Source organism: Vitis vinifera, chromosome 3 (assembly GCF_030704535.1).
Source record: "Vitis vinifera cultivar Pinot Noir 40024 chromosome 3, ASM3070453v1".
In the NCBI taxonomy this organism is placed as follows: Eukaryota; Viridiplantae; Streptophyta; class Magnoliopsida; order Vitales; family Vitaceae; genus Vitis; species Vitis vinifera.
In genome coordinates, this window is record NC_081807.1 from 8530301 (window position 1) to 8544115 (window position 13815).

General features: G+C 40.6%; 1 protein-coding gene across 1 annotated transcript in view; it reads right to left on the bottom strand.

Annotated features, from left to right (window-relative positions):
* LOC100249713 (serine/threonine-protein kinase TOR) overlaps positions 1-13815 on the bottom strand; it is a 129935-nt gene that overhangs the window by 21191 nt on the left and 94929 nt on the right. The window contains exons 33-35 of the mRNA XM_002275555.5: positions 8301-8410; positions 8053-8226; positions 7904-7969 (exon numbers count right to left, since the gene is read on the bottom strand). Coding sequence (XP_002275591.2) covers positions 7904-7969; positions 8053-8226; positions 8301-8410 — 350 coding nt within the window. The remainder of the gene's footprint in view (positions 1-7903; positions 7970-8052; positions 8227-8300; positions 8411-13815) is intronic.

The window sequence follows — 13815 nt, forward strand, 5'->3', positions numbered from 1 at the left end:
AGTGCTAGGCCTTAATTCCATGTTTTATAGTGGTGAATATGATTGCAGAGTTTAAAGTTATAACTGTTTCAGATATTATATATAAATTTTACATTTCTTTTCAACTCCCTTCGTATTGACCAAATAATTCATTGTATCAACATATGTTTGGGTGCTAGTGATCAAGATCAGAGAAAATAATATACCTGTATGTTGCATGTTGCATGTTGTGTTGTGACAACCTAAGGACAATAAGGTCTTTTTATATTGAATATCAGTTAAAAGTATCTCCGATAGGGATGAGGTACCCTATAAACCTCGAAGAATGTTTAGATATGCATCCAAAAAAAGAAAAAAAAGATACATTATGCTGGAGCTGAACAATGATGATGGCAGCAACAATAACAAAGCCTGGCCAGGTGCAAAAAATGAAAACTAACAAAACATAGCCGTCTCTCATTATTAAAACATCATTTTTAATACTCCTCTAAAGCAGGTTGAATAAGAAAGCCAGCTGAAAAGGCAGAGCCTTTTTCTTTCCTCAATAAAATCAACAACCACTTCATCAAAACTAGCATTTCCTTCCTTTCAGGCCTCCTTAAGGATGGAAAAGAGAGTGGTCCAAAGAGTCTTTGCTAATGGGCCTACACTTTAATACACCAATCAATTAGAAGCTGTTGAATATAATGTATTTATAGTGTATAATCTTTCCTTGTTAATATAGGTCACATGTATGGTAATTAGGACTCCTAGCCTTGTATATATATATATATTTCTCAATTGTAAGTAGATATTACATGAATGAGAATTAAGGTTTTTCTTCTTTCTCTCTCTCTCAACATGGTATCAGAGCCAAGAGAGAAAACCTAATTCTTTCCAGTTTCTCGTGTCATCAACTCCGGGAAACCTTCCGGTGACCGTGTTTCATTCCGGTCACCTTCCCCATCTCCCAATACTTTCCGGTCAGTCGGATCGTCGTCAGAAAACACTCACCGCCGGCAAAATTTTCCGGCGAACTTTCTGGCGACGTCTTTTTCTGACACCGACCATACCAGAAGGAGCGCCTGGAGGAGATCTCCAACTTTTGTGAAGGCACCAGAACCAAAAGATCATCCACGCGTCGGCCACGCGCAATTTTCTGTCCAGCGACTGCATCTCACGCGCCGGTGCGTGAGGACTTTCCCGGCCACGCGCCTCCTCCTCCAGCCTCGCCTGACGCCAACTAGCCTTCCTTCATCCCAGGTTCTGCCATCCGAGCCCTGCACGTACCTCTTTTGGGGTTTTTTGCCTCCGCCGACCCTCCAAACAGTTTTTCTGGCGAGCTTCGGCTACTTTTTCTCCATCCTAATCCCTGCACGTGCCTAAGGAAGTGTTCTTCTACCTTTCCGGTGGTGCCACGCCGCGATCTGCAGCTGTATTAGGGCTCTCTTCGATCCAAATATACTTCATTCTCCAGATAAGTAGATATGGCTACTAAAACTTCCATTTTTTCCTCTGTTATATCTGGATCTCCTATGATTACTTCGGAGAAATTGGTTGGCAGTGACAATTATCTTTCCTGGTTTGCCTCTGTTGAACTTTGGTTTATGGGTCAAGGATATGAGGATCACTTGATTACACAGGAGACAGATATCCCTGAGGTTGACCGCGTACAGTGGAGGAAGATAGATGCACAGTTATGTAGTGTATTATGGCAATTGGTTGATCCCAAGATTCTTCTTCATCTTCGGGCCTACAAAACTTGTTTTAAATTTTGGACTCAGGCCAAAGGATTATACACGAATGATATCCAGCGTCTTTATAAGGTGGCTTATGCTATTGTCCATATCAGCCAACAGGACTTGGATCTATCTACTTATATTGGCCAGATTGCTTCTCTTAAGGAGGAGTTCTTGACTGTGATGCCTCTTACTCCTGATGTTGGGGCTCAACAAACACAGCTTGACAAGTTCTTCATGGTTCTTACTCTTATTGGCCTCCGTCCGGATCTTGAGCCTGTCCACGATTAGATTCTTGGTAGTTCATCAGTTCCGTCCTTGGATGATGTGTTTGTTCGCCTCCTCCGTATCTCCTCCACTCAGACTTTGCCATTTGATAGCACTTCAGATTTTTCTATGTTAGTTTCTCAAACTAGCTCTCGAGGAGGCCGCAGTGGTACCCGAGGTAGAGGTCAACGTCCTCATTGCACCTATTGCAATAAACTTGGCCACACTCGCGATTGTTGCTATCAGTTACATGGACGGCCTCCTCGCACTGCCCATGTGGCCTAGTCCTCTGATTCTTCGCTACCTCAGCCTCCGAGCTCTTCCGCATCTCAGGCTTCTGTTGCCTCTGTTGCCCAGCCTGTTAATGCCTTTGCCTGCCTTACCCACACATCTTCTCTTGGACCCTGGATTCTAGATTCTGGAGCTTCTGATCACTTATCTGGTAATAAGGATCTTTTCTCCTCTATTACTACTACCTCTGCTTTACCTACTGTTACCTTAGCTAATGGTTCTCAAACTGTGGCTAAAGGTATTGGTTTGACCCTTCCTCTGCCTTCTCTACCTCTCACTTCTGTCCTTTATACTCCTAAATGTCCTTTTAATCTTATTTCCATCAGCAAAATCATTTGTACTCTTAATTGCTTTATTACCTTTTCTGATAAATTTGTGACATTGCAGGACCGGAGTACGGGGAAGACGATTGGCATAGGACGCACCTCGGATTCATCTCCTGCAGTTTGCATTTCCACTGATGTTCCTCTCCTCATTCACAATCGTTTGGGCCACCCTAGTCTCTCAAAGTTCCAGAAGATGGTCCCTCGTTTTTCCACTTTGTCATCGCTTCCGTGTGAGTTATGTCAGCTTGGGAAACATACTCGTGTCTCGTTCCCAAAGCGTTTGAATAATCGGGCAAAGTCTCCTTTTGAGCTTGTCCACACTGATGTTTGGGGTCTTTGTCGGACTGCGTCTACTTTAGGATTTCAGTATTTTGTCACTTTCATTGATGACTATTCTCGATGTACTTGGTTATTTTTAATGAAAAATTGAGTTGAGTTATTCTCTATTTTCCAGAAATTTTATGCTGAAATCCAAACCCAGTTCAATATTTCTATTTGTGTGTTACGCAGTGATAATGCCAGGGAATATTTTTCAGCCCCATTTACTTCGTTTATGTCTCATCATGGGATTCTTCATCAGTCTTCTTGTGCTCATACTCCTCAACAAAATGGGGTAGCTGAACGCAAGAATCGACATCTTGTTGAGACAGGTCGTACTATCCTCCTCCATAGTAATGTTCCTTTTCGTTTTTGGGGGGACGCTGTTCTTACCGCTTGTTATTTGATTAATCGTATGCCCTCCTCTATCTTACACGATCAGATTCCTCACTCCCTTCTCTTCCCTGACCAACCACTTTATTTCCTTCCTCCTCGTGTCTTTGGTTGTACTTGCTTTGTTCATATTCTCACTCCTGGATAGGACAAGCTTTCCGCCAAAGCCATGAAGTGCCTCTTCTTGGGATATTCCAAACTTTAGAAGGGTTATCGTTGTTATTCCCTTGAGACTCATCGATACTTTATCTCCGCTGATGTCACCTTCTTTGAGGACTCACCATTCTTTTCCACCACTTCTGAGTTTCTTCCTGTTTCAGAAGTCTTGCCCATTCCCATTGTCTCCCCACCTGATGCTATGCCTCCTCGACCACTTCAGGTTTATCATCGTCGCCCTCGTGTCGTTGCTCCTCTCCCTTTTGCTGAGGCACCTGCTGACTCACTTCCTATCCCTTCAGCTTCGCTTGCCCCGGCTCTGCCTTCTCCTAATGACTTACCCATTGTTGTTCGGAAAGGTACTCGCTCTACTCGTAATCCTCATCCTATTTACAATTTTTTGAATTATCATCGATTATCTTCACCCTATTCTGCTTTTATTTCTGCTATATCCTCTGTTTCTCTTCCAAAGAGCACCCATGAAGCTCTTTCCCATCCAGGCTGGCGACAGGCAATGGTGGATGAAATGGCTGTTCTGCACTCTAATGGCACTTGGGATCTTGTTGTTTTACCCTCTGGTAAATCTACCGTTGGCTGTCGTTGGGTCTACGCAGTTAAGGTTGGTCCTGATGGTCAGGTTGATCGCCTTAAGGCCCGCTTAGTTGCTAAAGGCTATACTTAGGTTTATAGTTCTGATTATGGTGACACATTCTCTCCTGTTGCCAAGATTGCTTCTGTCCGTCTGCTTCTCTCCATGGCTGCTATGTGTTCTTGGCCTCTTTATCAGTTGGATATTAAAAATGCCTTCCTTCATGGTGATCTTGCCGAGGAAGTTTATATGGAGCAACCTCCTGGTTTTATTGCTCAGGGGGAGTCTGGTTTAGTGTGCAGGTTACGCTGTTCTCTATATGGCTTGAAACAATCTCCTCGAGCATGGTTTGGCCGTTTTAGTTCTGTTGTTCAAGAGTTTGGCATGCTTCGCAATACAACAGACCATTCAGTTTTCTATCATCATAACTCCTTGGGGCAGTGTATTTATCTGGTTGTTTATGTGGACGACATTGTCATTACAGGCAGTGATCAGGATGGTATTCAAAAACTAAAGCAACATCTTTTTACCCACTTTCAGACCAAAGACTTGGGGAAACTCAAGTATTTCTTGGGAATTGAGATAGCTCAATCCAATTCTGGTGTGGTCCTTTCCCAAAGGAAGTATGCTTTAGACATCCTGGAAGAAACCGGTATGTTAGACTGTAAACCGGTAGACACACCTATGGATCCGAATGTCAAACTTGTACCAGGACAAAGGGAGTCTTTAGGAGACCCCAGGAGATATTGACGGCTCGTAGGTAAATTGAACTATCTCACCATTACTCGTCCAGACATTTCTTTTCTGGTGAGTGTTGTTAGTCAATTCCTACAGTCACCATGTGATAGCCATTGGGATGCCGTAATCCGCATTCTTCGATATATCAAAAGTACACCAGGCCAAGGTGTGTTGTACGAGAACAGAGGTCATACTCAGGTTGTTGGTTACACATATACAGATTGGGCTGACTCACCCACAGATAGACGTTCCACTTCAGGGTATTGTGTTTTTATTGGTGGTAATCTAATATCTTGGAAGAGTAAGAAACAAGATGTAGTGGCCAGATCTAGCGCTGAAGCCGAGTATCGAGCTATGACTTTGGCAACATGTGAACTCATATGGTTGAGACATCTTCTTCGAGAGTTGAGATTTGGAAAGGACGAACAGATGAAACTCATCTGTGATAACCAGGCTGCATTACATATTGCATCCAATCCAATCTTTCATGAAAGGACCAAACATATTGAAGTTGACTGTCATTTCATTAGAGAGAAGATCGCATCAGGATGTGTTGCTACAAGTTTTGTTAATTCAAATGATCAACTAGCAGACATCTTCACTAAATCTCTCAGAGGTCCTAAGATTAAATATATTTGTAACAAGCTTGGTGCATATGACGTATATGCTCCAGCTTGAGGGGGAGTGTTGAATATAATGTATTTATAGTGTATAATCTTTCCTTGTTAATATAGGTCACATGTATGGTAGTTAGGACTCCTAGCCTTGTATATATATATACATATATATTTCTCAATTGTAAGTAGATATTACATGAATGAGAATTAAGGTTTTTCTTCTTTCTCTCTCTCTCAACAGAAGCTAACCCACAGAAGCAAAGACAGAGAATAAGCATTGAACCATAAGAAGAGGAAGTAACCAGCAACAACAATGATAATACTCTAGGAGGGGATCTTATAGCTCCATCATTTTGGGACCCTGTTGTAGAGAGATTTTCTTAGAGATAGGATGGTTGAAGAGGGCCTCTCTATCCCTCAACAAGTGGATTGCCTCATTCAGTGTCATTTAGCTCACATTCTCATAACCTCCTTTTACTCAAAACTCCTCCATAGCTAAGCTATGCAGACACAACCAATTGAACCAAGATGTAATCCAATAGCCTCAAGCTCCATCAATAAGATTCAGCCTAATCTTTAGAAGAAATTCCTCATTCCATCCACTTACTTCCATTCACCACGAACCACTAATTTTCCAATATGATTATTGTCCCATGCACACCGATGAGCCTTTGGAAAAACTGGTCTTTTTGGTCCCCTCTTTAAACATCATGCTCTAGATTTCTGTATCAAACTAATCTCCCTCCATTTATGCTAATCTTCTATGCTCCCTGTTCTCCATTATTTTGGAGCCCAATTCCATTCCTGTTGAAACTCTATTTTTCCTTCATTATAACATATCTGTTCGTCTTTAATATACATACTGATTTCTATATTCTGCATGGGTAATCACATAACTGAAAGGAGAAACCCCAAAATTATAACATCAAACAGAACTCCTTGCTAGTATAGAGGAAGGTAATACAACTAGCCAGGTGTTCACATATAAAATGCATATACAAAAGGATGGAAGAGTTGAAACTATCAATTGTAGAAAGAAGTTGAAAAGCCATTTGGATCCCCTTGGGCAAGAAAAAATGACACTATGTTTCATAACATGGCCATGTGGATGGGAAAGAGGCTTAACTTCTAGCAAAATCTGTGTGTGTTTTAATTAAAAACAAACATGTTCATTTCATTGACTGCTAAATATAAAGAAGGACGAGCAATCCTTCCCCCTGATGATCAATTGTTGAGCAGAAAGTAGAAACGCATACCGTTCTTCATAAACTACAACTATCTGAACATAATACAGGTAGAAAAAGCAGTGTTTAAATGGTTTGCAATTTAAGATTTAAGTTAGGGAGCAAGGCCTTCAAGAGATGCCTTTCCCTCAAGATGAAGTTTTGAGCACACGAAATTGTTGAAGCCCATGGATGATAATCGTTCAAAGCAAACTTCTTCAAAATGGCCACCCAAATTGATGGAAATTAGTATCTCTATGTCATCTCTCCATATTGGTAATTTTCTTGAAGCCCAGGAGGCAATTACAATCCATAGTCTCTGTTTGTTGCCATATTTTCCTTGAATGTAATAAATTTATTTTAATTGAAAGGAAAAACATTAGAATCCCCAAGATAAATTTGTAATGTCAGTTATGATCAATTTTCTAGTTTTCAACAATAGCCAAACTTCACTTGATGAAATTTATACAACCTTTTGCATTAACTATTAATAAGAACCTTAGGAATTAATGAGCAATGTAATAAAGGCTTGCAGTCAATTACTGCTCCATTTCATTATTATTTTTTATTGAATAGCACAAGAAAATTCAAGCTTGGAAATATAAATATCTTAAACACAATATGGTTGTTAGGGACGAATTTTATTTGACACATGACTTCCTTTTGTTTATTAGTTCTCAACATTTTGTTAACTGAAATTATTTCTATCTAACATCAACATCAATATATTCACAAACAAATCTACATAATATAAATCTTGCAATATCCATAACATCAGAATCCTGAGCAATTAGCACTATTTAGTATCCATAGTATCATTGCTAATTATGCAAGTTGAGCTTTCTAAATTTTTCGGGTATAAACAGTTAGCATAGGTATCTGGTTCCTCTCCCCTTTAAGGTCTTTCAATTTAATTTTTGACAAAATATTAGTACGGGTTTGAATTTTCTATTCATTTATTGGTAACTATTGTGAGTTCACTTGCAAGCCTTTACAATAACAGGTAAAAACATGTGACTCTAAAAGAGTCCCCTCTTTTTTTCTTAACCATGCCCTAAAGATGTCTTCATTCCTGAAAACGGTAGCAATAAACATGAAAAAAAATTACTTTGATGAAAAAAAATACAATAATTCATGTGAGTGGTTTCAATTTTTGTTTTCTATTAACTGCTTTCTTTTGGATAGGAAGATTTAAAAAAAGCAAGCAGCCATCTTAATACAGAAAGCTGTAAGCCTAAGAATATTGCACATATAATATAGGGACCAATGGGGCAGTAAAGAAACTAACCAAAGCAGCAAGTTCTGTTGCCAAACATTTCCTTGCTCTCTCAACAAACTCCCGCGCTTCATCATACTGGAGATATAATATTAAAACAACATAAATAATACAATAAACACAAGGGAAATATGATGGCCATCTGGAACAAATAAAAATACCTTTCCTCGACGAACTAGTAAAACTGCCCTGAAGAATGTACCGTTACTACTTCCATCACCACTAGCAGTAGTATTCCCCAAAACCCTCAGTTTTGTTTCATCACCATCATCCAGCCGAGAAACATAGTCTGCCATTTGATCCCACTCTCCCATGTTCCATGCAGCATTAGCAGCCTGAGACAACCACATCATAAACTAAGTAGGAGCAGTAAGGAGGCTGAAGAAATGTCATAAAGTTACAAACTAACCATTGGTGCCATCTCCAGTCGTGCAGCTGGTTCAGCTGGGGTCCAGTACTCCTTGCACAGGTTGTTAAGCTCTTCCCATCGAGCCAATGCAGCAAGGCACCGCATCCGCCCTATATAAGATGCAACCTCAAATAAGTATAGAGCATTATCATAAGTTAAGACAAGAAAATATTTTTTTTTTTTTGATAGGAAACGACAACGGGATATATTGATAAAAAGAAGTTACAACTAGAAGGATGAGAAATCCTCCCACCAAAGAAAAACAAGACTACAAGATCAAATAAAAGAAATACAACTAGAGAATAAGCAAACGGTCTATTTACACACCGCTAACCAATCAAGTTGTAACATGTTAAGAGGAATCCCTTTAAAAACCTTAGAACAAAAAGCCCATAGAGAAGCCAAAAAACGAATAGAATCCCAAAGACACCCTGAATTCCTTGCTTTATCCTCAAAAATCCTTGCATTTCTTTCCCGCCACACCACCCACATTAACGCGATGCACGCGTCTTGCCATAACACAACCCCTCTCTTAGAAGAACCGAAACCATTAAGACAAGAAAATATGACCACACAAAATTTCATTTTCAGACACAAGGTAGAAGTAGAAAACATACATTCATAAACCATTTTTAAATCTGAAACATCTTAAGGCATGTCTTGGAGCTAAGCGTGAGTAAAGCCAGAAATTTAATCCAGAGTCGACACCCTTTGATAATAGTAAAATGTAAGCACACATAATATATACAAAACCTTAAATTTTGATTTATAGTTCTTATATTCAATAAATTTACCATTGATGATTTCTTATCATTTATCCATTTCATCTTCATTTAATTGCATAACTGCTTATAAAATAAAATAAATAAATACAGAACTTGATCTAGGTAAATCTATTTTTAACTAAAACCATCTAATGTCATCTACTTGCAAAGACCTTCTTCCGAAGATTGATTTTGGAGTTCAAAGAGAAGGAAGCAAAACTTTGTAGAAAATTGCTTTAATGGCCACCTTATTGGTTATTTAGTTTGAGAGGAAAGATAGGACTTTTGTGCAAGTGGGTACTTCGTTCAATGAGCAACTGGATTTTCACTTCTCTTTGAGCATTGTCATCATCATCGTTTTATGAGCAAGTGGATTTTCACTTCTCTTTGAGTTTCAATAAATTATGTGATCAAACAGTTGGGATTCCTCTTTGTTATTTTATTTTATATTATTATTATTATTATAATTATCATCATCGTCATCATCATCATCATTCAATGAGCAAGTGGTTCATTGAGCAAGTGGATTTTCACTTCTCTTTAAGTTTTAATAAATTATGTGATCAAATAGTTGTATTATTGTAATTATTATTAATTTTCTTTTTTGATAGATAAACCCACAAAAGTTTTATTAGAAAAAAGGGAGCTTAAAAGGCAACCCAAAGCATATAGGGAGTATACACAAGAAACCAAAAGACAAAAAACACAAAGGCAAACACTCACCAACCCTTAACTAGAACCCAACCAAACAACAAAGTTAAATAATGAACGGGGTTAAATAATGAACGGGGTCCTCCATCTAAATAAGACTTAGCCCAAGAGAAGAGATTACAAACAAAAGAATTTTTCATTCTTTGAATCGACAAAACCTCATTATTAAAAGCTATCATGTTTCTTTCCTTCCAAACCGTCCAAAATAAACAGAGAGGAGCTGCTCGCCAAGTCTTTCCACGCTTTTTGTCCACGAAGGAAGCGGACCAACCTGATACAGTGTCTCTAACCGTAAACGAGAGGACCCAATGAACCCCAAACAAAGAAAACACAAGATCCCACAAAACCCTCGCTTTGGGGCAATAAACAAGGATGTGATTTATCGTCTCCTCTTCAGCACAACACAAGAAGCACCTATTTGCTAAAATCCGGCCCCTCCTTTTGAGTTGATCTTGGGTTAGAACCTTCCCCCAAGAAGCTTCTCAAGCAAAAAAACCCACATTTGTAGGCACAAAAGAGCTCCAAATGATGCTCCACGGAAACGGGACTGCACAACTAGATTCAAGAGTATTGTAAAGGGATTTTACAGAAAAAATCCCATTCTTCGATGCTTTCCACAACACTTATCCTCCAAACCAGCAGCTAGCCTCTTTCCTTTAAGGGTTGAAAGGTGCCTCTCCACTTCCTCCACCTCCCAATCATTAAAAGATCTAGAGAAACAGGGAATCCAACCCCCCACATCCCCCACAGAATCCTAACAATCTGCTATCCACACATCTTGAGAGACCGCTAAGGCATACAAAGAAGGAAAAGCCTCACGAATGGGAGAATTCCCGCACCAAATGTCCTTCCAAAATCTCACCCTTCTATCGTCCCCCACAACAAATGAAGCATTTTTAAGCAACAAAGAACCTTCCTTTCTAATTTCCTTCCAAAACCCCACCCCATAGCCCTCCCTAACCTCACGGGAATTCCACCCTCCACCTTCTTTCCCAAACTTCCTACTAATAATAAGCTTCCAAAAGGAATCCCTTTCAACCACAAAGCGCCAACTCCATTTGCATAAAAGGGCCCTATTGAGAATAGAAAGATTTCTTATCCCCAAACCGCCTTTCTTTTTATGAGAACAAACAACAGCCCACTTTACAAGATGGGGCCTCTTCTCCAAAGCTCCCCCACCCCAAAGGAAATCCCTTTGGATTTCTCAAGCCTCAATCTAACAACTCTTGGCATACGCAACAAGGACATGAGATAGATAGGCATGCTAACCAACGTGCTCCGAATGAGAGTGATTCTCCCTCCCTTGGAAATGAACTGCCTCTTCCACAAGGCAAGTCTCTTCTGCATCCTCTCTTCCACGCCATCCCAAACACTGCCACCGACTTATGAGGAGCACCCAAATAAGTGGACGGAAGAGAACCCACTTTGCAGCCTAGCTCAGAAGCCAAAACCTCAACATTTTCTACTCTTCCCACCGGCATAATTTCACTCTTATTCAAATTGATGCTCAGACAAGAAATGACTTCAAACCACATTAACAACCAACCCAGAAAAGCCATTTGCTCTTGGGAATCCTAACAAAAGACCAACGTGTCATCAGAAAACAACAGATGAGACACTTGGATCCCACTGCCACCCCTTCCCGTTATCTTGCAACCGGTAAGGAAACCCCCCCCTAACAGCTCTGTTAATGAGGCAACTTAAGGCCTCCATCCCCAAAACAAATAAGTAAGGGGATAGGGGATCCCCTTGCCTTAACCCCTTAGTGCTATGAAAAAAATTCGAAGGCGATTCGTTAATCAAAACTGAAAAAGAAGCAGTGGAGATGCACCACCTGATCTAGCCAGTCCATTTCTCCCCAAAACCCATTTTTTGCATCACTGTTAGTAGAAAATCCCAGTTAATATGTTCGTAAGCCTTCTCTAAGTCCAATTTACACAACACACAAGATTCATCCCTTTTCAACGAGTCTTTGGCCTCATTAGCAATTAATGCAGCATCAAGGATTTGCCTTCCTTCAACAAAAGCATTTTGGGTAGGAGACACCACCTTACTCACTATCTTCTTTAACCTATTAGCTAGGATCTTGGCGAGCAGCTTGTACAGACTTCCCACCAAACTGATGGGTCTAAAATTGCATAAATCATTAGCCCCGCCTTTCTTAGGGACCTAAAACCAAGAAAGTGGTGTTCAGACTTGTAACAAATTTACCCCTCTCAAAAAAATCCTTGAAAAATCCCATTAACTCATCTTTGACAAAGTCCTAGCAAAACTGCCAAAAGGCAAGGGGAAACCCATCCAGACCAGGAGCCTTGTCCCCATTCAACTCTGAAAGGGCCAAAAACACCTCTTCCACAGAAAACGTCTCCTCCAGCTTGGCTGCCTCCTCAACCCCAATTCTGTCAAACTCCAGACAATTCATACTAGGGTGCCAGCCACCAGGATCCGGAAGCAGATTCTGATAGGCCCTCACCACACCTCTTTGAATTTCTTGATCTTCTGAAAGCCAAATACCATTAACTTTAATCTTTTTCAAACAATTCCTCATTCTATTAGAATTTGCCATCTTATGAAAGAATCTCGTATTCTTATCGCCTTCCTTCAACCACATTTCTCTTGATTTCCGTCCCCACGAGATTTCCTCCATAAGCGCCCACTTTTTGAAATCCTCCCTAGCCTCTTCTCTAGCCTCTAACTCCTGCTTGTTTAAAACTCTTTGTCGCTCCAGATCATCCCAAAAAGACACTTTGTCTAGAGCCACCCTCATGTTCACCCCCACTTTACCAAAAACTTCCTTGTTCCAATTCTTCAACTTGGTTTTTAAAGCATTTAATTTTTCTGTCAAGATAAAACTATAAGACCCGCTATAGTTGAAACCTTGCCACCAGCCCTTAAGCAGCTCCTTAAAGCCCTCCTCCTTCAACCACATATTCTCGAAACGAAACGGAATTGGACCTCTCCTCACACCACCCCCATCTAACAGAATTGGGAAGTGATCAGACACCGGCCTTGGGAGAGTAGACCGAGACACCCCGCTAAAATGATTCTCCCAATCCTCCGAAATCATAAAACAATCTAATCTTGACCTGGATTGACAATTCAGCCCTCCACTCCACGTAAAAGGGCCCCCCTGAAGAGGCAAATCTCTTAAAGCCAACTCATCAATCACCTCCGAAAACCTTCTCATGGATCCAGACAATCTTCCTTCTCTACTACGCTTGCTAAGAAATCTAATCACATTAAAGTCCCCACCAATACACCAAGGATCAGACCACAACCCTCGAATGGCACCTAACTCTTCCCAAAAAGGTTCTCTATATCTTTTCAGTGTAGGTCCGTAGACCCCCGTAAAGATCCACAAGAACCCATCCTCACAATTTTTAAAACGACACGAAATTGAGAAGAGACCCACTTCCATGCCTACTAACTCCAAAACTCTCTTATCCCAGAAGACTACCACCCCACCAGTTGCCCCCCTTACACACACTACTCCCCAACCTAAGAATCTTCCCACACCAAGACTATGAACAGCCGCCTGGGACATATCTTGAATTTTAGTCTCCTGCAAACACACCACATCCACTTTTTGCGACTTGATTAGGGCCTTAATTACCTTCCTTTTATTTCTGTCATTGGCCCCTCTAACATTCCAAGATAAAATCTTTAGCTTCATCTAATGGTCAAGAATCTGGCCCCACCTTCTCTAACCAGGGAATTCTCCTTTCACGCTCCATTATAATTAATGGACCACTCTAATTTTTTCAATTCATGGTCAAACTTAGTGGACCCTGACGATCCCTTCTTAAGATTTTGCCCTCTTCTTCTCTTGGTCCTTAGAAGCAGATTCAAAATTTCACCTTCAAAGCCTTCCGTAGAAAAACCTAGAAACTTGCTAAACCTCGCCAGACAGCTGTCGTCCCATCGACAGCCTTTCCCTTCCATATCTTGAAACAACCCCTAAAACTCGCCCCCCACACTTTCACTAGCCACAAACTTCTCCCCCTTAGAGACCAACTCCCCATTGCTGCCATCAGCCAGGA